The 27,965-nt window shown below is 35.6% G+C and overlaps 1 protein-coding gene across 1 annotated transcript in view; it reads right to left on the reverse strand.

The window, feature by feature from the left end:
- Window positions 1-27,965, reverse strand: part of CNTLN (centlein) — a 362,865-nt gene that overhangs the window by 130,134 nt on the left and 204,766 nt on the right. Inside the window, exons 11-12 of the mRNA XM_052645165.1 lie at window positions 20,139-20,260; window positions 18,523-18,642 (exon numbers count right to left, since the gene is read on the reverse strand). Coding sequence (XP_052501125.1) covers window positions 18,523-18,642; window positions 20,139-20,260 — 242 coding nt within the window. The remainder of the gene's footprint in view (window positions 1-18,522; window positions 18,643-20,138; window positions 20,261-27,965) is intronic.

Below are 27,965 nucleotides of genomic sequence, written 5' to 3' on the forward strand. Positions count from 1 at the left end.
AGAATGGACAAGAAGAAAGCCACAACAGAAAATAATTCTTAAAGAAGTCAGGTTTGTAGATAAGAGTAAATATGAATAAGCTCAAAGCCATAAATGACAGTCTGTATATCACCCCATTCAAAATGGGAGAATCTGCAAGCAAAGAGAGATAACACAATAATTTAAAATGAATTCTTACAAAATTAGAGTTTTTAAAATGGTGATACAAAAGAAAAGTTATAAACATATATGAAAAAGAACAGGGGTTTATGACAGAAGACATTTTAAAAAAAGAACCAACTACTATATCTAGAAATGATAATAAATAAAAGTAAAGCTAGTAATAACAACATAATAACTGAAATTTAAAATTCAGTGGGTGGATTAAACAGCACACCAAAAAGCTAATAAGACTTTGTAAAATTAAAGACAACACAAAGAAACAAAGCAAAGGAAACAGTAACTGTATATATAGTGTGTTGGAATGAGAAGGCCAGAAAGCATCTAATAGAAATTATTTGAAGAGAGAATTGAGAAAATAGGGGGTGGGGGTGGGGAGACAATATTTAACATACAATAACTGAAGATTAAGAAGCAGGTTGAATATTGGCTACTTAGGGACTCAGATTTATTATCTATTTATTCTGCTGTATCTGATGTCCTGTTTGGTATGGGAACCACAATTCAAAATCTACTTCTAACTGGACAAATTATGAGAGGTGACTGTATTCAGATGGTGGAGAACAGGCTACAATGAACTTTGATCAACAAAGAGAGTCCTGAGGACAGTTCAGATTTCTGCCAGGAGGCACTCATGATGATGTCATGATGTAGGAAGAGGGAGTCTTCAGTGATCTGAAGGAAAAGAGACTGGAGTTTGGGAAAGCTGAAATGTTTGAAATTTGTAAAGCACAGGACTCAGAGAGGAGGAAGATACAGAGGAGGAGCTGGCATTGGCATTACAATTCATTTGAGTCTTTGGCTGAATATTTCGTTGCACAAGCATAGTATGAAGTTCAATGAGGCAAGCTGAGAACAATCAGTGCTTCCAAATTATTCCCAGAGCTCTGCACTGGGAGACATGTGAATTCTAACCAGCTAGAGGGAAGAATCTCGTTGAACGTTAGGGGTACTCAGCAAAGAACCCAAAAAGGTCATTCCAATGAACAGGGTACTCCAAGTCTATGCTAACAAGGTGTTTTAATGTATTTGAAAATATTTAAACTGAAATTTTAAACACACTTCTCTGGGTAAATAACAGAAAAAAAAATGGACAGAAATCATTAAAGACATAGAATGAAAACTCTTCAATGAAAATTTATAAAAGTCTGTCCAATAACATCAAAACACATATTGTTTTCAAGTGGATTTGCATCAAAATAAAAATATAACGCTGAAACATAAAACATTTTAAATAAAATTTTAAAAAACTAAATCATGCAAATTATTTTCTATGGCCACAATACCAAAACACTTAAAGTAGAAATCAACACCAATTATCTCTGGAAAATCCCCAGATATGTGAAATTAAAGAAACTACTTTAAAATACTTTTCTCTCAATGAACAATCTAAGAAGACTTAGAAAATATTTGAACTTATAAAACAATAAAACACAATCTTTGAAAATTTGTGAAGTGCTAAAGCAGTGCCTACATGCATTTCTAGATCATTATATGCATATATTAGAAAAGAAGAAAGACCTACAATGATGTAAGCTTCCAAATTGAAAAAAAAAAAACTAGTAAGAGGACAAAGCAATTTGAGTGCTTTTTCATATCTGGAAATAGTTCCTTTGTGAATTATTTGTTCAAATGTTTTGCTCATATTTGTACTGGATTGACAGTCCTTTTCTTATTTATTCATAGGAACTATATATTCTGGGTATTAGCCCTTTGCTAGACATTCCTTTGTATTTTTGTACTCTGATATATCTTACTGGGCTCTGAAAGTTGTCTTTTGATTAACTGAATGGTATCTTTCAATGAACAGAAGTTCTTGATTTTAACAAGCCCTGTTTACCATATTTTAGTTTAATTTAGTCTATTCTTTAAATCTTTGTCTACTACAAAGACAAAAAGGTGCTCTTCTATGATTTCCCTTAAAAGTTTTATTACTTAATCTTTCAAATTTAGACCTGTAGTTCACCTAGAATTGATTTCTATGTATGGTAAGAATACAATATCATTATAATATAATAAATAAATATATATATAATATAATTTAGCTATACAGGTAACTTTTAGCTATCAGTTCAGTTCAGTTCAGTCGCTCAGTCGTGTCTGACTCTTTGCGACCCCATGGATCGCAGCCAGGCCTCCCTGCCCATCATCAGCTCCCGGAGTTCACTCAGACTCACATCCATCGGGTCAGTGAGGCCACTCAGCCATCTCATCCTCTGTCGTCCCCTTCTCCTTCTACCCCCAATCCCTCCCAGCATCAGAGTCTTTTCCAATGAGTCAACTCTTCGCATGAGGTGGCCAAAGTACTGGAGTTTCAGCTTTAGCATCATTTCTTCCAAAGAAATCCCAGGGCTGATCTTCAGAAAGGGACTCTCAAGAGTATTCTACAACACCACAGTTCAAACGCATCAATTCTTCGGTGCTCAGCCTTCTTCACAGTCCAACTACCACACTGATACATGACCACAGGAAAAACCATAGCCTTGACTAGACGGACCTTAGTCAGCAAAGTAACGTCTCTGCTTTTGAATATGCTATCTAAGTTGGTCATAACTTTTCTTTCAAGGAGTAAGCGCCTTTTAATTTCATGGCTGCAGTCACCATCTGCAGTAATTTTGTAGCCCCCCAAAATAAAGTCTGACACTGTTTCCACTGTTTCCCTATCTATTTCCCATGAAGTGATGGGACCAGATGCCATGATCTTCGTTTTCTGAATGTTGAGCTTTAAGCCAACTTTTTCACTCTCTTCTTTCACTTTCATCAAGAGGCTATTTAGTTCTTCACTTTCTGCCATAAGGGTGGTGTCATCTGCATATCTGAGGTTATTGATATTTCTCCCGGCAATCTTGATTCCAGCTTGTGTTTCTTCCAGTCCAGCATTTCTCATGACGTACTCTGAATGTAAGTTAAATAAGCAGGGTGACAATAAACAGCCTTGACGTACTCCTTTTCCCATTTGAAACCAGTCTGTTGTTCCATGTCCCGTTCTAACTGTTGCTTCCTGACCTGCATACAGATTTCTCAAGAGGCAGGTCAGGTGGTCTGGTATTCCCATCTCTTTCAGCTATACAGGTATATCAACTGCTATTTTGGTTGTTTCCTTTTTTCATAATTATAAATAATTCTGTAGTTAACATCCTTGCGTTATGTGTTGACATTTGAGATTACTATTTTTTGAGTACATATTTTAAAAGGCAGAAAAATGTCTCACACACAAAAAATTACGTAGACTAAGGCAACCAACATTACTGTACCAATTATTTAGATTTTAAAATACTAATATTATGTAATATTTAATCCATAGCTTTCATTTTTGTGAAAAAACTAAATTATTTTGTTACTGAGGATGAGATGGTTAGATGGCATCACCTGTATCACTCAAAATGAAATCTGATATTTATATATGGTTATTACCATTTAATTCAGATGGTCACAAACTCAACATTGGTGATAAAACTCCGGGAGAATGTAAAGGACAGGGAAGCCTGGCGTGCTGCAGTCCATGGGGTTGCAAAGAGTTGTACAACACTGAGCAATTTAACAACAACAATTCCGTTGCCAACAAAGGTCCATCTAGTCAAGGTTTTGGTTTTTCCAGTGGTCATGTATGGATGTGAGAGTTGGACTATAAAGAAAGCTGAGCACTGAAGAATTGATGCTTTTGAACTGTGGTGTTGGAGAAGACTCTTGAGAGTCCCTTGGACTGCAAGGAGATCCAACTAGTCCATCCTAAAAGAAATCAGTCCTGAATATTCATTGGAAGGATTGACGCTAAAGCTCCAACTAAAGCTGCAACTCTGATACTTTGGCCACCTGATGCGAAGAACTGACACATTTGAAAAGACCCTGATGCTGGGAAAGATTGAAGGCAGGATGACAGGGGGACGACAAAGGATGAGATGGTTGGATGGCATCACTAACTCAACGAACATGAGTTTGAGTAAACTCTGGGAGTTGGCGATGGACAGGGAGGCGCGGCATGCTGCAGTCCATGGGGTCGCAAAGAATCGGATACAACTGAGTGACTTAACTGAACTGAACTAAAGTGAACAATTCAGTTATTCCACTTTTATTCCCTCCCTAGAAATAATGAGTACCTTACATTTTTACATACTGTATATATATGTCTGTGTATACAATTATATAGAAGTATATTTTTGTGGATATATGTGTGTTTGTATGTGCACACACACACATATATATATATATATATTCACAAAAACAGTGCTGTTCTTGACTTAAATTTCTATATTTTTAGAGAACATAGTATATATACTATTATTGAATTTTCTTCATTTAACTCAACTTTTGCTTTTGAGGATCTTTACATTGCTTTGTAGATCCAATTCATTCATGTTAAATGTAGCATAGCTCACATTACATTTAATATAAATATAGTATCACCAACTCAGTAGACTTGCATTTGAGCAAACTCCAGAAGATAGTGAAGGACAAGGGAGCCTGGCACGCTGCAGTACACTGAGTCGCAAAGAGTTGGACATGAATTAGCTACTGAACAATAACAACATATTAATATATCATGATGCACTTATATCAGCTAATTATGGACATTTAGATTGCTTATTATTCTTCACTACTACAAAAATACTACAGTGAACACCCTTATTTATATATCTTAGTTCATGTTATTTAAAAATTTTAAAGATCCTAAGAATCTATTTCAAAGTGAAATTTTTCTTTCTACAGTTTTTTATTTTCTCCAAATAGAATTACAAATATTGGGAAAAGATATTACTAAATAAAATGACTTTATAATTCTGAAGATAACTGCCAAAAGAATTCCTACATTGATGATATCATTTATTTCTTAAGAACTCTGCTCTGCACTAGAAAACAAAACTTTTATAAAGCCTGAGGATCTGATACTTATATATGGTTATTAGCATTTAATTAAGATGGTCACAAACTCAACATTTGTGATAAAATTATTTTCCCTAGAGAAAGAAAGAGTATTTTAAAATAGACTGAGTTAGTATGACAAAATATACTTAAAGTAGCTTTAATATCTTTTTTATAAAAATCAAATGATTATTCACTAAACACTTAAGATTTACTATGGAAATCTTTAAGTAAACCCTCTGTAGTACCTTATGTAGTTAAAAATATCTATACTTCCTCATATATTTGGAAACAATTTAAGAGAGAAATTAAATTTAAAATTTCATATGTTGGTATTATGATCTGAATGCATTCCCCTGAAATTCACCTTGAAATGCTAATTTCTCAAAATGATGGCACTAGGATGTGAGGCTTTGAGGAGGTGATTAAGTCATAGAGTGAAGCTGTCATACATGGGGTTAGTACAGAAAGCCCAGAGAATACGCTCACCCCTTCCACTGTGTAAGGATACGACAAGAAGTCTGCAATCTGGAGGAAGGGTCTCACCAGCCCATGCTGGCATCCTGGTTTCCAGCCTCCAGAAATGTAAGAAATTAATTTCTGTTGTTTATAAGCTACTGAGTTTGTGGTATTTTGTTATAGTAGCCTGAATGGATCTAATATATATGAACTCAAAAAATAAATACCATATGAATGTGATCTCATATGTATAAAAAACATTTAAGTTATCAATGTCAAAAAGCAATCTCTAGAGTTAGAAAATAAAACTCAAAAAATACTTGCCATTTACTTAAGTGAAATATCTGCCAATAAATACTAAGTGATTTTTTCTTAGCTAATAATCTTGTTAAGTGTTCAGCAAAATACAATGAAAATACAACACAAATATTATTAAATTCCACCAAAAGGTAGAATATCTGTATCTATTAAAGATGAATGGATAAATAAAATGAGGTATATATAATACATACAAAGCAATTTTACTCAGCCTTAAAAAGAATAGAAATTCTGACACGTTACAACTTGGAAAAAGATATTTATAAACCAGACACAAAAATAAAAATATTCTATGACTCCAGTTATAAGAGATACTTAGAACAGGCAAATTCAGAGAGACTAAAAATGAAGAGGTTCTGAGGGAAGGAAGTAAACTAGCACAGAGTTACAATATGAGAAGATAAAGTTCTGAAGATGGATGGCAGTGATGGTAGCACAACAATGTGAGTATATTTAATGGCACTGCATTTTATACTTAGAAATGGTTACAATGGTAAATTTCATGTTTGTGTATTATACCACAACAAAAATATATATTATATTCCACGTGATTTTGATAGATTTTATAGAAAACAAAAATACAAACCATTTCTATATTTTGGACAGATAGAAGACAAGGAACGAGAAAGAAGCAGGCAAAAATGGAAAGAATTCACTGTATAGCATCTAACAAAGGTACTAAATGCCACTGAACTGTATGCCTTAAAATAAAACTAATATGTAATTTGCATGTTGTTAGTGGTTATCCATCTATGGGGTCGCACAGAGTCGGACATGACTGAAGCAACTTAGCAGCAGCAGCAGCAGCAGTGGTTATCCAAAAATATATTTGTTCTCAAAATATGCCATGATTAGCGGACATTTGTTTCCCTAGCAACTGCATTTCCAAATCATGTTAAAGAAATGCAGTTCCTAAAACCCTAATTGCTACAAACAGGGGAAAAAAAATCATGCTTAGGAAGACAGGGAATCTTGCTTTGCAAAAGAAAAGAGTTAGCTGAACTTTCCTACCCTGATATTTTGATTTTAACTCAAGAAATTGAAGTCTTTTATCACAAACTCTATACTCCTTTATAACTGGCCCCCAACTCTGTCTTCCCTGACAAGTTCATGACTTAGCATTAACTTGGAAACATATCAGTAATCATTTGCAAATATTTTGCGTTCACATACTTATATCCATTTAGGAAAAAAATGGTAAACTAGGGAAGATATAGAAGGAGGACAAGATGTTCAAGTATGCTATATAAAGAATTTTGATTTTATTTTAAGAGCAATGAAAGACATTAAGGCTTTAAAGCGGGGGAGAAATATGCTGTTTGTATATTAAAAGATCACTCTGTAGCAGTGGGGAAGATATGATGGTGATCTGGATAAGGGCACTGATAAACAAGAATGGAAAGAAATATACATGCTAGAAATATTTCTGATATGGAATTATTAAGATTTGGTACGGACTGTAATAAGAAGCTCAGATAGAGAAATAAATCAATTATAATCCTCTAGGGCTTTGGTTTGAGAAAATGGACAAATCATAATGTCATTTTCCCCATTTTGCAAACAGGAAAAGGAGTACGTAAAAGTTGTATACTGTCACCCTGTTTATTTAACTTCTATGCAGAGTGCATCATGAGAAACGGTGGGCTAGAGGAAGTACAAGTTGGAATCAAGATTGCCAGGAGAAATATCAATAACCCCAGATATGCAGATAAGACCACCCTTATGGCAGAAAGTGAAGAAGAAATAATGAGCCTCTTGATGAAAGTGAAAGAGGAGAGTGAAAAAGTTGGCTTAAAGTTCAACGTTCAGAAAACTAAGATCATGGCATCTGATCTGGTCACTTCATGGCAAATAGATGGGGAAACAGTGGAAACAGTGTCAGACTTTATTTTGGGGGGCTCCAAAATCACTGCAGATGGTGACTGCAGCCATGAAATTAAAAGACGCTTACTCCTTGGACGAAAAGTTATGACCAAACTATCCAGCATATTAAAAAGCAGAGACATTACTTGGTCAACAAAGGTCCGTCTAGTCAAGGCTATGGTTTTTCCTGTGGTCATGTATGGGTGTGAGAGTTGGACTATAAGAAAGCTGAGTGCCAAAGAATTGATGCGTTTGAACTGTGGTGTTGAAGAAGACTCTTGAGAGTCCCTTGGACTGCAAGGAGATCCAACCAGTCCATCCTAAAAATCAGTCCTAGGTGTTCATTTGAAGGACTGATGTTGAAGCTCAAACTCCAATACTTTGGCCATCTAATGCAAAGAGCTGACTCATTTGAAAAGATCCTGATGCTGGGAAAGATTGAGGGCAGGAGCAGAAGGGGACGACAGAGGATGAGATGGCTGGATGGCATCACTGACTCAATGGACATGGGTTTGGGTAGACTCCGGCAGTTGGTGATGGACAGGGAGGCCTGGCGTGCTGCGGCTCATGGGGTTGCAAAGAGTCGGACACGACTGAGTGACTGAACTGAACCCACCCACTACAAGCTCCTGATTTATTTAGCCAAGGATACAGAAAACATACTGTGAATTTCTGTGCATCTTCCCTTGACTTCTAGGGTTCATATCAAAGACGAGGTGGATTTGCTGTATAAGAAAAGCTTAGTATCTTGCAGTACTGGAACCCCTTTAATATTTACTACTCAGAAAGAATGTACACAAACATTTATACTAATGTTTATATTTAGGAGAATGTCACCATGTTTGTTTAGCAGGATGTTAACATTATATTGTTAGTTCATACATTTAACTTAGTGTCAGTAAGGCAACATCCTCAACTAAGTGAAAAGGCTATAAGTCTACTGACATTTCTGTAGGCTTTCCTTGCTTCTTTCTATCTAGCATCCCAAAGAGTGGTTTCACTTTATCAGTACACAGCAAGTGCCCATAGAAAAAACCTCATTAGTTTGAAATTATTACTCTTCAGTATGCCACGGCATACTAAGTCCCTAGCTTAGCACCTAGTTCTGAATGATACTGTTTAAATACTGAATAGATAAATAACTGAAAATATGAATATTTATTAGATAAATATTGAATAAACAATCCAATTTATAGTTCATAACTACTAAGTTCATAGTCTTTTGTAAGGATATCATTATGATATAATAAGTAGATGTATTTTATAAATCTAAATGAATTATTATATGAATTATAATCCATGCAAATTTTTCAAATCATTAGAATGCCATACTTTAGCCACAACAAAAACTCTGACCATAATTATTGGTAAAACCACAGTAATATAGGTCAGCAGTGGTGTCATTTTAGTTATATTTTAAAAACTAATTTAGAGTTGTCCTAATTTTTTTATTGGGGCTTCCCTAATGGCTCAGCTGGTAGAGAATCCACCTGCAACATGGGAGACCTGGGTTCGATCCCTGGGTTGAGAAGATCCTCTGCAGAAGAGAACAGCCACCCACTCTAGCAGTCTGGCCTGGAGAATTCCATAGACTATGTAGTCCATGGTGTGGCAAAGAGTTGGAAGGTTAACTCAACTTTTACAACCGGATTGGATTTAGAGTTGTCAGAGAATTTCTTATTAAGGTCTTGGAAAGTAAACTCAGTTTTTAAGACTGGAGTTACAAGTACTACTCAAATCTGTGGACATTTTCTTTGACTGTTTTCTAGCCTTACAGTTTAAAGACAGCTATTACTGTATGTGCTCAGTGTCTGATTCTTTGCGATCCCATGTACGGTACCCCATGAGGCTCCTCTGTCCATGAAGTGAATGTTCCAGGCAGGAATACTAGAGCAGGTTGCCATTTCCTGCTCCAGGGGATCTTCTCAACCCAGGGATCGAACCTCGTCTCTTGGGTCTCCTGCAATGGCAGGCAGATTCTTTAGCACTAGTGCCACCTGGGAAGCCCCTATTACTGCATAAATAAGGGTAAAACTTACCCCTTAAATAGTCAGGACTGAGTATTATTAAACTAGATCCTGCTGTATACCACAAAAATAAGAGTGCCTGGTCTATAGAAAAACCAGCTGAAACTTCTGATTCCTGATAAGTAGACATATTACCCCTATTCTTCCCATTAATTAAATATAAACGCTCTGACCACAATTACAGGTGGTCCTTTATTTACAATAGTTTGACAATGACTTTTCAACTTAACAATAGTACGAAAGCAATATGCATTCAGTAGAAACTGTACTTAGAATTTTGAACTTTGATTTTTCCTGGGCTAGTGGCATCCTGAAAGATACTGGGCTAGGCAGCTGCAGAGAGCTGCACCTCCAGCTAGTCATACAATCACAAGAGTAAACAGCCATTTACAACTCACAACCACTCTATAACCATACAACCATTTTATTTTTCACTTTCAGTACACTAGTTAATAAATTATATGAGATATTTAACACTTTATTATAAAATGGGTTTTGCATGAGATGATTTTCCCAATTGCAGGCATATTTAAGTGTTCAGATACATTTAAGTTAAGGTAGGCTAAGATATGATATCAGGTAGGGGGGAGTTATATAGCTTCCCTGATGGCTCAGACGGTAAAGAATCTGCCTGCAATGCAGGAGACCTGGGTTCAATCAATGGGTTCGGAACATCCCCCGGAGAAGAGAATGGCAACCCACTCCAGCATTCTTGCCTGGAGAATTCCATGGACAGAGGAGCCTGGCAAGCTACAGTCCATGGGGTTGCAAAGAGTCAGACATGAATGAGTGACTAAGCACAGCACAGGGTAGTTATGGGATTCCCAGGTGGCACTAGTAGTAAAGAACCCGCCTGCCAATGCAGGAGACGTAAGGGATGTGGGTTGGATCCCTGGGTCAGAAAGATCTCCTAGAGGAGGGCATAGCAACCCACTCCAATATTCTTTCATGGAGAATTCCTTGAACAGAGGAGACTGGCACGCTGCAGTCCATGGAGTCACAAACAGTTGGACACAAAAGTGATTTAGCAAGCATTCAGGGTAGGTATATTAAATGCTTTTTTAACTTACGATATGTTAAACTTAGGATGGGCTTATCAAGACAACCTCATCAACAGCTGAGGAAAATCTGTACATAAAACAAATACAGAAAGAATCCGAAAGGCAAAGAGAAGGATAGGATAAGGACCTTAGGAGTGACGAACAACACGAGAAGAACAAATCACAGTGATAAGTTCCATAGCTTTCTTCTTTCCTCCTCAAATTCTCAATTTAGTACTGGAAAAATGCCAAAATACACAAACAAAATGTCTCAAGGAATGTCTGCTCTCTCAAGCCAAAGAACCAGGAAAGGGACAGACTAGCAGGACAGAAATGTTATTGATAATAACCACTCTAGCCATATACTACTGGAGAAAGAAAAAGAAGAAGAAACAGCCTAGCTCTTTCTATCAATGAAACCAAATAAGAAGCCTGGACTTCCATGCCCATCAAGTGGTAATGAGGCATCCTTTCACACCACCTTCCATGTGATGTCAGCAGGGGTCAAGTTAGCAGCTAAGACTCCCACCCTTCCTGGCAGTAACAATGTGACCTCCTCCTGCAAGCATGATGTCATCAGAGGTTTGTAATGCAAAAGAGTTAAATAAGATCCAGAGTCTCAAAACATAATACTACTATATCCAAGAGAGTACTGAAAATCACTTTTCATACCAAGAACAAAGAAGATCTCAACTTGATTGTGAAGTAACTAAGAAATGATAGTAAGACAACTTACAAGTCAGAATTACTTGATAAGGATTTTAAAATAGCCATGATGAAAATGCTCCAATGAATGGTTATGTATAATCTTGAAAAAAATAGAAAATCTCAGCAAATAGAGATATAAAGAAGAACCAAACCCAAATTTTACAACTGAAATCACAATAATTAAAATTAAACAAAAAAAAACCTTACTTCATGGGCTAAATAAGAGATGCCAGACAAAAGAAGGAAGAATTTTGAAGACAGAATAAAAATTACCCAGTTTGGACAATGGAGATAAAATAGTCTAAAAAGTAAAATGAACAAAGCTTTAGAGACCAGTAGGACAATACTAAAAGATCTAACATATACATTAACTGAGTCCCAGACTAAGAATAATATGGGGATGAAAAAAATATTTGAATAAATAATGGCCAAAACTACCCAAAGTTGATAAAAGGCACATATTTAGAGATTCAAGGAATATAGAAAACTCCCAAAAGAATAAACAAAAAGAAATCTGTGCCAAAACATATCATCAAAATTTTAAAAGTTAAGAATAAGGAAAAATTATTAAAAATACCTAGAGAGAATGATGTATTACTTTCAAGGGAGCAATGATTCAATTAACAAAGTATTTTTCATCAGAAACCATGGAGGCCAGAAAGAAGTGGTATAGTCTTCCAGTGGCAAAAAAAAAAAGAAAAAAAAAAGAAAAAATTGCCAACCTAGAACACTCTATCCAGTGGAAATATCCTTTATAAATGAAGGTGAAGACATTTTAGGTAAAGGAAAACGTAGAGAATGTTTGGCCTACCTTAAAAGACAGTCTAAAGAAAAGCTCCGCAAACAGAAAGAAAATGATAAAAGAAGAAAACTTAGGAAAATAAAAACTACATAATAGTCTATCCTACTGTGTACACATTGCTATATTTAAAGTAGATAACCAACAAGGACCTACTGTATAGCACAGGGAACTCTGCTCAATGTGGCAGCCTGGATGGGAGGGGAGTTTGGGGGAGACTGGATACATGCGTACACCTATGGCTGAATCCATTTGCCATTCATCTGAAACTATAACAACATTGTTAACTGGCTATCCTCCAATACAAAATGAAAAGTTTTAATTAAAAAAATAGGCTGTCCTTCTCTTAAAGTTTTAAAATAATATTTGACAGCTGAAGCAAAAAATGTAATATTAACTAATGAGCTTCTCTTAAGTATTTAGAGAAAAGAGTTAAGACAACATATTATAAAAAGAGGAGGGTAAATAGACACAGAGAAGTAAGGTTGTTACATTTCTGAAGTGGTAAAATGTTGATACCAATAAACAGTGCAATAAGTTATATGTGTAAACTACTTAGAGCAAACACTAAGAAAAGCATATTCAAAGACATATACTCCTAAACCTTCAGTTCAGTTAAGTTCAGTTCAGTCACTCAGTCGCGTCCGACTCTTTGCAACCCCATGAATCGCAGGACGCCAGGCCTCCCTGTCCATCACCAACTCCCGGAGTTCACTCAGACTCACGTCCATCGAGTCCGTGATGCCATCCAGCCATCTCATCCTCGGTCGTCCCTTTCTCCTCCTGCCCCCAATCCCTCCCGGCATCAGAGTCTTTTCCAGTGAGTCAACTCTTCGCATGAGGTGGACAAAATACTGGAGTTTCAGCTTTAGCATCATTCCTTCCAAAGAAATCCCAGGGCTGACCTCCTTCAGAATGGACTGGTTGGATCTCCTTGCAGTCCAAGAGACTCTCAAGAGTCTTCTCCAACACCACAGTTCAAAAGCATCAATTCTTCGGCGCTCAGCCTTCTTCAAAGTCCAAATCTCACATCCATACATGACCACAGGAAAAACCATAGCCTTGACTAGACGGACCTTAGTCGGCAAAGTAATGTCTCTGCTTTTGAATATACTATCTAAGTTGGTCATAACTTTTCTTCCAAGGAGTAAGCGCCTTTTAATTTCATGGCTGCAGTCACCATCTGCAGTGATTTTGGAGTCCCAAAAAATAAAGTCTGACACTGCTTCCACTGTTTCCCCATCTATTTCCCATGAAGTGATGGGACCGGATGCCATGATCTTTGTTTTCTGAATGTTGAGCTTTAGGACAACTTTTTCACTCTCCACTTTCAAACCCAATTCTAAAAATAAGTACAAGTGACATATTGGAAAGGGGGAAAAGGGAAACAGAGGAAACAGAAAATAATAACATAGTAGATTTTGTTATAATATATCAATAATGTATGATATAATGTCAACATGTAAAAATATAACATTTCTACATACTGGCAATGTACAATCAGAAACCAAAACTAAAGTCATAATACCATTCATAATAGCTTCAAAAGTTACTTTGTACAAATCTAACAACATTAGCTTCCCAGGTGGTGCACTAGTAAAGAACCTGTCTGCCAATGCAGGATAGGTAAGAGATGTGAGTTTGATCCCCGGGCTGGGAAGATCTCCTGGAGAAGGTCATAGCAACTCACTCCAGTATTCTTGCCTGGAGAATCCTGTGAACAAAGGAGCCTGGTGGGCTCTATATAGTCCATAGGGTCACAAAGAGTTGGATGTAACTAAGCATGCATGCATGCATGCAACAACGGTATTAGACATACAGAATCTAAAACTATAAAACACTGATAAAAGAAAATCTCAACAAATTAAGTATTCATGGAATAGAGGACTCAATGTGATTAATGTGTCAATTCTCTAAGCACAATTTCAGTCAAAATTCCCACAAGATTTTGGTAGTTCAAGCTATTTTTTAAACCTATTTTTATAAGTAAAACTTTTATGGAAAAGCAAAGCGATTAGAAAAGCTAAAACAATTTAAAAACAATAAAGCTGTTTGACTCACACTGAGTTCAAGGCTTATTATAGAGTTGCAGAAATCAAAACAGTATGGGGTTCACAGAAGTTTAAATTCATATTAATGGAATAAAATAGAGTCTTGCAATAGACCCACAGAAATATAGTCAGCTGGTATTTAACAGTTACAAAAGCAATTTACTGGAGAAGGAATAGTCTTTTCAAAAATCATGCTGATATGACTGGACATTTATCTTTGTAAATAATGAACTTCAACCTGTAATTCATACCCTATACAGAACTTAGCTAAAAATGGATTGCAGAGCTAAATAGAAAGCTTTTTAAGAGAAAACACTGCATAAATACTTGTGACTTCAGGTCAGAAAAATAGATATTAGATACGACATCAAAGCCATAGTCCATAAAAGAAAATCAATTAGAAAGTTGAACTTTACCAAAGTAAACCTTTTGTCATGCAAAAGACACTATTCTAGGAATAAAAAGGCAATATACACACTGGGACAAAATATCTTCAAATCATATATTTAATTAAGCTCTTGCATATAGAATATGTAAATAATAAGTACTATGTAAAAAACAAATCAATTTTTTAAATGAGCTAAAGAGTTGAAGAGACATTCGTAAAAGAAAATATAAAGACAGCAAATAGGCATGTGAAAGATCACTACCATTAGTCATTAGGGAAATACAAATTGATATCACAATGGAATATCAATACACTCCTATGGGAATGGTCTTTAAAAAAGTGCTGACAAGAATGTGGAGCAACAGGCTCATATGAATTCCTGAGAGGAGTAAGAATGGCATAGCCACTCTGGAAAACAGTTTGGCAGTTTCTTACATAGTTATAAATAAATCAAAGATACACATAGTAGGGTTACTTCCTACTATGGGTATTTACTTTAAAGAATCATAAAGCTATGTTCACATAAAAATCTATTTTAGCAGAAAACTATATATAGTCCCCAAAATCTAGAAAGGACCCAAGTAGTCTTCAAGAGACAGACAAACTGTGGTGTATCTATACAATGGAATTTTGTTGTTGTTTTGTTACTAAGTTAAGTCCAACTCTTTGACCCCATGGACTGTAATCCACCAGACTCCTCTGTCCATGGGATTTCCCAGGCAAGAATACTAGAGTGGGTTGCCATGTCCTCCTCCAAGGAATCTTCCTGACCCTGGGGTCGAACCTGTGTCTACTGCTTTGCAGAAGGGTTCTTTACCATTGAACTACCAGGGAAGCCATACAATGTAATACCATTTAGCAAAAAAAAAAAGGAACAAACTGGATGAACCAACAGGAATGAATCTAAAGGCATTATGCCAAATGAAAGAAGCCAGTTTCAAAAAGTTATAGCTTATATGATTCCACACATATGTCATTCTGAAAAAAAGGCAAAGCTATAGGGAGGGAGAACAAATCAGTGGTTGTCAGGTGTTAGGTATGGTGGGAGGATTTGACTACAAGTGGGTAGGACTAGGAAATTTTTTGAGATGATAGAACTAGGCTGTATCCTGATTGTGGTCATAGTTATTCAAATCTATTTGTGCATGTGTGTTACAACTCAAAATACTATGCTGAACATGTACTATATATAAATTAAAAACAAACAAAATTCAGTCTTTATGTGCAAACTAACTTCAAAAATAAGAAGACATGTTTCCATATTTCCTTTCTTATTGTTTCATTATGATACTTCTGGGGCTTCCCTCCTAGCTCAGTTAGTAAAACATCTGCCTGCAATGCAGGAGACCCCAGTTCGATTCCTAGGTTGGGAAGATCCCCTAGAGAAGGGATAGGCTACCCACTCCAGTATTCTTGGGCTTCCCTGGTGGCTCAGACAGTAAAGAACCACCTGCAATGTGGGAGACCTGAGTTCGATCCCTAGGTTGGGAAGATCTCCTGGAGGATGAGGAGGCCTGGCAACCCACTCCAGTATTCTTGCCTGCAGAATCCCATGGACAGAGGAGCCTGGTGGGCTACAGTCCACGGAGTCACTAAGAGTCAGACATGACTGAGTGACTAAGCACAGCACAGCACATGATACTCCAAGTTTAATTTTTAACATCGTATTTCATCAGAACATTTAATACTGACCATGCTTCCAAGAAAGCTCCCTGAGAGTAGGAAGTTTGATGTTCTCTTTTCATTCACCAAGCAGACTGCCTGTCACACACACGGCACACATAGCAGTAACTCAAACACATTTCTTAACTGAATAAATGTTTCACAAAATAACCCACCCACCCCCAAAACATCATTACATGACCAAAAGTTTATACTGATTATTTAGCACTCTTCAAGGTTATCACCTCAAACTTCACTATTTTTTAATAAATTAAAACTGATCTGAAAAATAGCTATCTTACAATGAATATCACATTAATAAATTTAAATGAATTTCAGGAGGAAGAATGCACAGTTAATGACTCAGCATTCAACTGATAAATGATACAAAATTTAATTTATAGAGCTACTTGTAATACACACATAATTCAGGGTGAACAGACTAGGATTCTAAAAGTTTTAAAACTTTCTTTCAAAGGCTTTATTATTTTTTCTTTAGTTCTATTTCATTGATGAATAAAATAAACTTCAAATAAACACCACTGACAACTAACCTCTGCTTGCATTTTCTGGATTAGATCTTGTGATTAGTTAGATTAGGTTTCACACCTAATTCATTTTATCCAAAAAGATCACTAAAGATTGCCAGAGAAAGTACTAACACATGCTACACCACAGATAAACCAAACCCTATGAAAATATTATGGTAAGTGAAAGAAGTTAGTCACAAAGAACCACATATTATATGATTCCATTTATATGAGATGTCCAGAATAGGTAAATCTATAGACACAGAAAGCAGATTAGTGGTTAGCTAAGGGGTGGGAAGCAATGGAGGTAACAGGTAAACCGTATGCGGTTTTTTGAAGGAGTGAGTAATGACAATGTTCTAAAATTTATTGTGATGATGAGCATACAACTATTTGAATATTCTAAAAACCACTAGGTGAACTACACGGCTTGTGAATTATATCTCAACAAAGCTATCCAAAACTCTCAGGGAACATGTCTGGGACAAATATATAAAAATCTGCAAGATAAGAAATTTTATTATCAGCATCAATCATTTAATATTAATAGAGTGTAGTACATTTTAAGAGATAATTAGAGGTATATATTTAAATCTGATATGATCATTTCTTCAAAAGTTTATCATTACATGGAAAAGGTGGTAACTTTAGTTACATGTATTATTATGTAACATGTAAAATAAGATTCTAATACAGGTATGACAATTCAATGATATTTAATTACATTATACCACATGACACTAAATTCTAGTAATCTAAAAGACATCCTGTCTTTCAAAAAAAAAATCACATAATCTGAGTACCAAAGATTAACTCTAAATAAAGAAATAGTTAAGTAGCAAAAAAGGCTAATTATGTTGGTCTAACTGTTTTTTGTTTCCAAAAAAAAGTGCTCTTTCTATAGCAAGCTGAATATAATAGACTGCGAATTAGAAGATCAAGGAAGCAAACTGTATGTTTTCTAAAATATGAGTATCCTTCATCAAGTTTTATACTTAGGGCAGCTAAAAGACCTATGTGGAGGGATCAGCATTAAGCCCAAAGGACACACAGTGCACAGCAAGAAAGAAAGCAATTCCCTCGTGTCGTTTGCAGGTCACTACCAAGGACCATGTTAGCAGATCCATACCAGACCCTTAACAGGCAGTTCTGCTGCTACCAGTAATTAGCTTGGACAGCTCTGGCTCCAAGAATAGCAGCAAGGCTACACCATAATGAGCTCAGCTGGGATTAGCAGGACAGGGCAGGGAACCAAGAGAGCTCAGGCATTCTGCATCGCGTATGTATCTAGGAGATCAAACAAGGATGGCTGGCTAGGTTATCCCCTCTCCACCTCATTCCAGAAATGAAGCACGGCAGTGTCTAAAATACAGGCTAATGAAGAGCGACACCTCCAACAGATGAGAGCCACATTAATTAACACAATCCCTAGATCATATAATACAGTTTCAGCAAGAGCTAGCAAATGTGCAACTTGTTATTGCATTATACATACATATATATTAAAAAGTCAATCTTTTCTCTTTACTTTTACTGGCAAACCAGATTAGTTCACTTTCCAAATTTTATAAGGAATTTCTCTCATGGCCTTTAAGATAGAAAACATTTCTCTCAGATGTTTACCTAAGTACACATTATTAAAAAAAAAACAAACTCACTTTTGAATCATTAGCTCCTGGTTCTCCCGTTTGAAATAGGCCAGTTCATTCCATACAGCATCAGAATCTTCTTGTTGAAGTTGTTGAGGATCTGCTCTCTTTACTTTCCTGATTTCCATCCTATTTTTAAAATGAAATTGCTTCCTTACTTAACATGTTCAAAGTGCAATAAAATTCATTTATATATTCCCTAAGATTGAAAAATATCTACTAACCAAGTATCTTTTTTGGGGCAAATGACATGAGACTTTTTATTGAAATTAACTTGCTAATGATATTCATGCCATAACTTCAGGGTAATCACTTTGAATTGGGACTTCTCATGAAGTACAGCTAGTGCCACATAGCTACCCAGTTTCTACTGAGGTACACTATGGAATTAATTTCCTAAAAACTAAGCATGTAGAAATTGAAATCCTAGATCATGATTTCCTAAAAAGCTAAACTGCTACTATGGAAAGTAAACTTTTAAGTGGACACATGATATTCTCTGGTCTTATTTCTCTCATTCATTCTACTAGTAACAAAACATACATTGCAAAAATATCAGTTTCTAAAAAAGGACTATAAGCAATCAACACATCGAGAACTTGCTGCCAACCAGTCTGACTGTGGTTTATGTGTTTTGTCTTAAAAAAAAAACAGTTATCAGTAAACATCAGATAGTTAGCAAGTAGTCTTCATCCTTCTGGTGACTACTAAAAAGTTAAGTGCCTGCTAAGTCGCAGAGGCTAAACCCAGGACAGAGAGATTTAACATTGGTTTACTGACAAGTGATATGAAACACTTTCCGTTCTTCAAAGAAAAAATTAGATGTGACAATTATCTACAAAGCATGCCAAATGCCTTTATGTTCTCATTTTCTGTACATAAAACAAACTCTTCATTTTTATTTTGTAAAAGTGCTGTACTGGCCAATTTAGAGACAGTATTTCTCTATAGAACAGACCAATGTGTATCATCAACATTGCCCTAAAGGATCCATCTCAGAAGATGAGAGGGTAGTAGATTTTTCTGTACTCATTCAGTCCTTTGCCCTCTGTTGATACTGTTAACAGGGGAGCCACTTACGACTAACCAAGATCTGAACACCTGTTCAGAGCAATTGAACTGAGACCGCCCATTCATTCAGATAAGCTGCAGAACTAACTGATGGATAGTAAAGATTTTCAAACTGCATACTAGGTTGAAATAGTTTTAAGACAGTTAACTATACATGTTAATTTCATATTTCTCATATATTTCAAATAAAAAGTAAACTGAGTTATATACTTTGTAGCATCAGCGTTTTACTTAAGTAGTTTTTCAAGCACATTGATATGAACCATTTTTTCTTTAAGATATACTTTTATTAAGTTATTCTATAGATATTAAAAGTGCATATAATAATTCATCACCTATGCTCATGATTTCTGCAAATTTTAGGAAAATGAATAGTTATTTTAAATATATTTCTATTTTCATTTATTACATTCTCTATGTAAAAATTTTCCACTAAAGATCTGACTATGAAATGATTTCTTTAAAATCAAACAAAAGCTATTAAAGCACCTATATGATGCTACCCTGTTCCATTTAATATTTAGGGAAATGCCTTTATGAGCTATGTAACTCACATGCCACTGCCTTCTTCCCACTGTTTTAATTGCTCTTTTACTGCTCTGTAGTTGGTCTGTAACATCTGTAGCCTTTCTTTGCGTTTTTCATGGGCATCTCTTAGCTCATCATTTTCTTGGTTCTGCAGAACACAAAAAAGCAAGTATACAAGTTTGAAGAATATATAAGCATAATGTTACAGATAAAAGGCTACCAATCTAAGTATAAAATTCAAAAGAAAATAGCATGTAAATATAAATTCATTTGTAATAATCATTTAAGCAGAAATAAATTTGTGATTTATTTATAATTTATTACAAATAAATTAATGTAATGATCATTTAATCCTAAAGTCACAGAACAGGTTTACTTGATTCACTGCATTTTGAAAAATCATTTAAGTAATCTCAAAATTCTGGCATCAAATTAATTTCATTCCTTTCCTTTTTGTTAATTAGTATATATACACATATTTCTGTATCAATCTTACATATTAAAATTTTTTTCTTTTCCAAAGATTTGTCCATACATAAAGCATGACTATTTTGTTAGTTGTAAGTGCACATATAATTAGTACGAGGACACTAATCATAGTAAGACCAGTTCTCTAACCCATGGATTCATAATTAGTTTGTTAAAAGGCACAAAGATTACACAGAAGGAAGAAAATCAGTTTGGACCTATGTTAAAAGTGACCCAGTTTAACATTTTGGGTTGAAACATAAATAACTGAAATGGGAAAGTTGGACTTAGCACTCTTGAAGAAATCAGAATAGACAGTTCAAATATTACTAGGGTAGACAGTTATAGTCAATGACTTCTAAATGTTTTAAATAAAATGCATGCATAAATCTTTACTTTTCAACATGACCACAAAATGAACATATATATAGGCCAAATTGTCAGTCCTCAGGGGATGTATTTATGTTACTCATGAACTGTGTTTCTCAAAGTAAAATAAGTAATGTGATGAGTCTTTCATTTTACCCTTGGTCATTTCAAATCTGTTTTTTAAACTCTTCATTTTCTGTATGAAAGAACTTGCATATTTATTCAGTGCAGGTAACCGGTACTCTCTAATATAGTAAGCTGAGAGGAGTGGGAACATGGCAGCCAGAAAGATCTGAATTCCATTCTTGAAGTTTTCTCCTGGTAGCTGCATAATCTTAAGAACACTATTTAAATTAATTCAATTTTTTTTTTACTATAGAATGTGTAAAAGAACACAGAAATTTATACCATGATAACAAAATTAAATAAAGTAACATACAGGTAAAGCTCCCAGGTCTGTTCTTGCCCAAGAGAGGCATGAAGTAAGCGAGCTTTTTACTCTGTCCTCTTCCCAAGAACTAACTCTGATGCCCTTATCATTTATAAGCCAAATTTATGGTTCCACTGACTTATCGGTCTCTCATTCCAACAATGAGATAATATCTTATAGAGTCTGCATTATCTTACTGCAATTCTACCTGTCTCAACAGTATAGATATGTTGCCATTATACTCTGAATATATATCTAGTAGGATAACTTCAATAATTATCTTAAGTAGTTACTAGGAAGTATTTGAGCCATGTGTGTACCAAGTGGTCATCTGTACATCATATGGGAATGCAAGTGCTTGACAAAAATGCTGTCTCTTAACAGGGGAAATTAGAATAAATGTTAACCTGAAGACTTTTAGGAGATATTAATCATAGTCACTGCAGAGTTACTTGCTAAAAAGTCATATGGTGTAATATCATGATTAAAAATTCAAGATACTGAATTCAGTTTTGTTTTAACTGAAGAACCATATATTAAGAACCTATTATATGCAGGGTGGTAAGTGCTGCTAAGACTTCAACACCTGCTGCTCAAATTTACTATATTTTACCTTGACAATCTACTTAAATCCAGTGTGTTTCAATTTCTCCATCTTCAAAATAGAAGCTACTGATATCTCTTCTTCTAAGACACAAAGAATGATATAATTTTGATCTTGAGTTTCCCATACTGTTGGTAAACAATCTGACCTCTTTGACCAATAAACTTCCCATTTTTACAGATGGGAAATAATTTAAGTTAGCCAAATATAAGAATGATAACCAATAATCTTCCTCATAAATGAATAAAAGTTAAATATTCTTATTAGGATTCTTTTTATGAATGAATCTAATTTATGAGGCATTTAAATAAGATACATTATAATATAAATAAAAAAATTTATAAGAAATTTACATACATTAGATTCATGTCAAAACAATTTTGAAATCAGCATATAAACTGAATACTTTGTTAGACAATTTTAAAAATAGTTTTGTGTGATTCTTCTTCATTGACTTAAAGTCCTTCCCTCATAAACTCTTATTTTACAGTAAATTTCTTAAAAGTTATTACAAACAAATGCACAGTTGTGGAATTATTACATCTGTGCTAGAATCCCTAGAAATTCTGAGTAAAAAGAACCTAAAAGATTGACCAAGAATTAAATATTAATAGAATAGGATATCCAAATTTTATATTACCTTTCACAATAATTTTCTGTTGAATTACTGGAACAAGTTGAGTTTCTTATTCAGAGTACTGTCATTATTTTAGCATTTTTAAGTACTGCCTCAGCTACCATTAATCATTGAAACTATATCCAATACTTTCCCTAATTCTTAAGTAGAAATCAACTATACTATGACTCAAAAAAGAAGACTGAACACTGAAGAATTGATGCTTTCAAACTGTTGTGCTAGAGAAGACTCTTGAGAGTCCCTTGGATCACAAGGAGACCAAACCAGTCAATCCTAAAGGAAGTTAACCCTGAATATTCATTGGAAAGACTGATGCTAAAGCTGAAGCTCCAATACTTTGGCTACCTGGTGTGAAGAGTCGACTCATTGGAAAAGACCTTGATGCTGGGAAAGATTGAAAGCAGGAGGAGAAGGGGGTGACAGAAGACGAGATGGTTGGATGGCATCACTGACTCAATGGACATGAGTTTGAGCAAACTCCAGGAGATAGTGAAGGACGGGAAACCTGGTGTGCTACAGTCCATGGGGACACAACTTAGTGATTAAACAACATCTCAATAAAAACTTCCTGAGTTCTACATATCAATCACCATGTAGCAGGCTCTGTACTAGGCATAGCAGTTAATCAAAGAACCTGATGTGGCCACTTCTGATTCCTAAAACTTTAGCATAATATACCCACTATCAGTAAATAGTTTAGGTTTTCTTACAGTAACTGAAATAAGTGATTCCTTCAATTAAGTAGTGATTATAGAAAACAGTTTTATTGATAAGCTTTCTCCTTTAATTTTACATGAGTCATAATTATACCTACCCCTAGAATGTTTATATAATTCTAATAATTCTTAAAAATTTGTATTATTTTATTCTCATAAAATTTTTTAAAACATAATTCTTATAAAATTCTTAAAATCCAAGCTATTAAAATCAAACTAAATATTATTTGGTAAATACATTTGATAGACAATTTAAAATAATTATATTTTTCTGCTTTGAGAAAACTGTTATCAAATTATAATACATGGGTTAAATTGGTCCTAGAGACTATCATTTTTTAGCCTACTTCAGAAACAGACAGTAAAATTTTATAAAAATGTAAATATAAGATAGAGTATATATATAGCTCAAAGAAAAATGACTTTCCCAATTTAATTGCAAGAGCAGATGCTGGCTGAAATTATCAGTCAAAAGTTGGATATCTCAAAAGAATTATTTTAAAAAAATAATCAAATTAATATTTTTCTTATTCTAACAAATTCAAGCTTACTGTAGCTTGCAATATTATTCTTAAAGTCCCATTGGCCTTAGGATAGCCTAACTCTAAACAACAGTACATCATTTGGGAAATATCCTCAAAGATCTGAGAACAAAATCAACTATAAAAACTGAAAAATACATTTAATATCACTAATTACTACATTTTCCTTTGAGGACACATCCCAAAGTTCCCCATGGACTGTCGCTGAATTAGGTCCACTTATTTGGTCATTCAATAAAATATTTACAGATACCTTCTTGTATATTTAGCAATTAAACTAGCTAAACTAGAGGCTCTAACTTCTGTGTACAAACAAGTCGTAATGGCTAAAACACTAGAAAATAGCAAAGCTGTATTAATTTACTTTCATTAATGATGTTTATAATTCTACTTTTGAGTTGGTAAGAACATAAATGATTCTGGATCGAATCATCTAGTTTCCTCAAAGGCTTCTTGACAGTATACGGCAATAAGAGCATGAACACTTAATGAAATAGAGGCTCAATCTTCAGAGTCTGATAGCAAGGTATTTTAAGTTAAAAAAAACACTTTTATAAAATACCAAGGAATCCATGATGTATAATTTCAGCAGAAGGTATAAACTTAATGAATATTAGAGCATTGAAAAATAAAGAAATAAACTGTACTCAAAGGACATCAGTTCAGTTCAGTTCAGTCGCTCAGTTGTGTCTGACTCTTTGCGACCCTATGAATCGCAGCACGCCAGGCCTCCCTGTCCATCACCAACTCCTGGTGTTCACTCAGACTCATGTCCATCGAGTCGGTGATGCCATCCAGCCATCTCATCCTCTGTCATCCCCTGATTGTCCTACCCCCAATCCCTCCCAGCATCAGAGTCTTTTCCAATGAGTCAACTCTTTGCATGAGGTGGCCAAAGTACTAGAGTTTCAGCTTTAGCATCATTCCTTCCAAAGAAATCCCAGGGTTGATCTCCTTCAGAATGGACTGGTTGGATCCCCGTGCAGTCCAAGGGACTCTCAAGAGTCTTCTCCAACACCGCAGTTCAAAAGTATCAATTCTTCGGCACTCAGCTTTCTTCACAGTCCAACTCTCACATCCATACAAGACCACAGGAAAAACCATAGCCTTAACTAGACGGACCTTTGTTGGCAAAGTAATGTCTCTGCTTTTGAATATGCTATCTAGGTTGGTCATAACTTTTCTTCTAAGGAGTAAACGTCTTTTAATTTCATGGCTGCAGTCACCATCTGCAGTGATTTTGGAGCCCCCCAAAAAAAGTCTGACAGTGTTTCCACTGTTTCCCCATCTATTTCCCATGAAGTAATGGGACCAGATGCCATGATCTTCGTTTTCTGAATGTTGAGCTTTATCCAACATTTTCGCTCTCCTCTTTCACTTTCATCAAGAGGCTCTTTAGTTCTTCTTCACTTTCTGCCATAAAGGTGGGTCATCTGCATATCTGAGGTTATTGATATTTCTCCTGGCAATCTTGATTCCAGCTTGTGCTTCTTTCAGCCCAGCGTTTCTCGTGATGTACTCTGCATATAAGTTAAATAAGCAGGGTGACAATATATGGCCTTGACGTACTCCTTTGCCTATTTGGAACCAGTCTGTTGTTCCATGTCCAGTTCTAACTGTTGCTTCCTGACCTGCATACAGGTTTCTCAAGAGGCAGGTCAGGTGGTCTGGTATTCCCATCTCTTTCAGAATTTTCCAGTTTATTGTGATCCACACAAAGGCTTTGGCATAGTCAATAAAGCAGAAAGATATGTTTTTCTGGAACTCTCTTGCTTTTTCCATGATCCAGTGGATGTTGGCAATTTGATCTCTAGTTCCTCTGCCTTTTCTAAATCCAGCTTGAACATGTGGAAGTTCACAGTTCACGGATTGCTGAAGTCTGGCTTGGAGAGTTTTGAGCTTTACTAGCATGTGAGATGAGTGCAATTGTACGGTAATTAGAGCATGTTTTGACATTGCCTTTCTTTGGGATCAGAATGAAAACTGACCTTTTCCAGTCCTGTGGCCACTGCTGAGTTTTCCAAATTTACTGGCATATTGAGTGCGGCACTTTCACAGCATCATCTTTCAGGATTTGAAATAGCTCAACTGGAATTCCATCACTTCCACTAGCTTTGTTCACAGTGATGCTTCCTAAGGCCCACTTGACTTCACATTCCAGGATGTCTGACTCGAGGTGAGTGATCATACCATTGTGATTATCTGGGTCATGAAGATCTTTTTTGTACAGTTCTTCTGTGTATTCTTGCCACCTCTTCTTAATATCTTCTGCTTCTGTTAGGTCCAGACCATTTCTGTCCTTTATTGAGCCCATCTTTGCATGAAATGTTCCCTTGGTATCTCTAATTTTCTTGAAGAGATCTCTAGTCCTTCCCATTCTGTTGTTTTCTTCTATTTCTTTGCATTGATCGCTGAGGAAGGCTTTCTTATCTCTCCTTGCTATTCTTTGGAACTCTGCATTCAGATGCTTATATCTTTCCTTTTCTCCTTTGCTTTTCGCTTCTCTTCTTTTCACAGCTATTTGTAAGGCCTCCCCAGACAGCCATTTTGCTTTTTTGCATTTCTTTTCCATGGGGATGGTCTTGATCTCTGTCTCCTGTACAATGTCATGAACCTCCGTCCATAGTTCATCAGGCACTCTATCTATCAGATCTAGGCCCTTAAATCTATTTCTCACTTCCACTGTATAATCATAAGGGACTTGATTTTGGTCATACCTGAATGGTCTATTGGCTTTTCCTACTTTCTTCAATTTAAGTCTGAATTTGGCAATAAGGAGGTCATGATCTGAGCCACAGTCAGCTCCTGGTCTGGTTTTTGTTGACTGTATAGAGCTTCTCCATCTTTGGCTGCAATCAATATAATCAATATGATTTCAGTGTTGACCATCTGGTGAAGTCCATGTGTAAAGGCTTCTCTTGTGTTGTTGGAAGAGGGTGTTTGCTATGACCACTGCATTTTCTTGGCAAAACTCTATTAGTCTTTGCCCTGCTTCATTCCATATTCCAAGGCCAAATTTGCCTATTACTCCAGATGTTTCTTGACTTCCTACTTTTGCATTCCAGTCCCCCTATAATGAAAAGGACATCTTTTTTGGGTGTTAGTTCTAAAAGGTCTTGTAGGTCTTCATAGAACCATTCAACTTCAGCTTCTACAGCATTACTGGTTGGGGCATAGACTTGGATAACTGTGATATTGAATGGTTTGCCTTGGAGATGAACAGAGATCATTCTGTCATTTTTCGATTGCATTTCGGACCCTTTGGTTGACCATGATGGTACTCCATTTCTTCTAAGGGATTCCTGCCCACAGTAGTAGATATAATGGTCATCTGATTTAAATTCACCCATTCCAGTCCTTTTAGTTCGCTGATTGCTAGAATGTCAACGTTCACTCTTGCCATCTCCTGTTTGACCACTTCCAATTTGCCTTGATTCATGGACCTGACATTCCAGGTTCATATGCAATATTGCTCTTTACAGCATTGGACCTTGCTTCTATCACCAGTCACATCCACAACTGGGTATTGTTTTTGCTTTGGCTCCATCCCTTCATTCTTTCTGGAGTTATTTCTCCACTGATCTCCAGTAGCATATTGGAGGACATACTGATGTTATTAAATGGCATAGAAAAGTCCTAAAAGAATAAAATTGCCAAATGCATGAAAGTCAGTAAAACAGAGATTCATGGCACTGGTAATTTAAGGACAGTAGGAATTTCATAAAGCTCTGATGCTTTGTTTTCTAAATTATATTTTATAATTCACTATACCCATGAAGTCAGGATTTGAAAATGGATAGTAGTTTTATAATAATAGCTTACATCTCTATTACTATTGTCTCTACAATTACAACATTGGTTGCCCTCTTGAAAACAGATACAAGTAGCCACAAGAGAGCTTAGTAAGACAGTGTGTTAACAGCTATATAATATTCAGTATTAAAATAATATGCACAAATAGCATATCAGTGTATCAGAGTTTATATACATATGCAACACAGGCTCCTAAAACTTCTTTTACCTTCCCTTCCTCCTTCAATCCATCATGGTGATCAACCCGGAACCCTAAAGGTACCTACCATGCCAT

The sequence above is a fragment of the Budorcas taxicolor genome, chromosome 8 (assembly GCF_023091745.1).
Source record: "Budorcas taxicolor isolate Tak-1 chromosome 8, Takin1.1, whole genome shotgun sequence".
Taxonomy (NCBI): Eukaryota; Metazoa; Chordata; class Mammalia; order Artiodactyla; family Bovidae; genus Budorcas; species Budorcas taxicolor.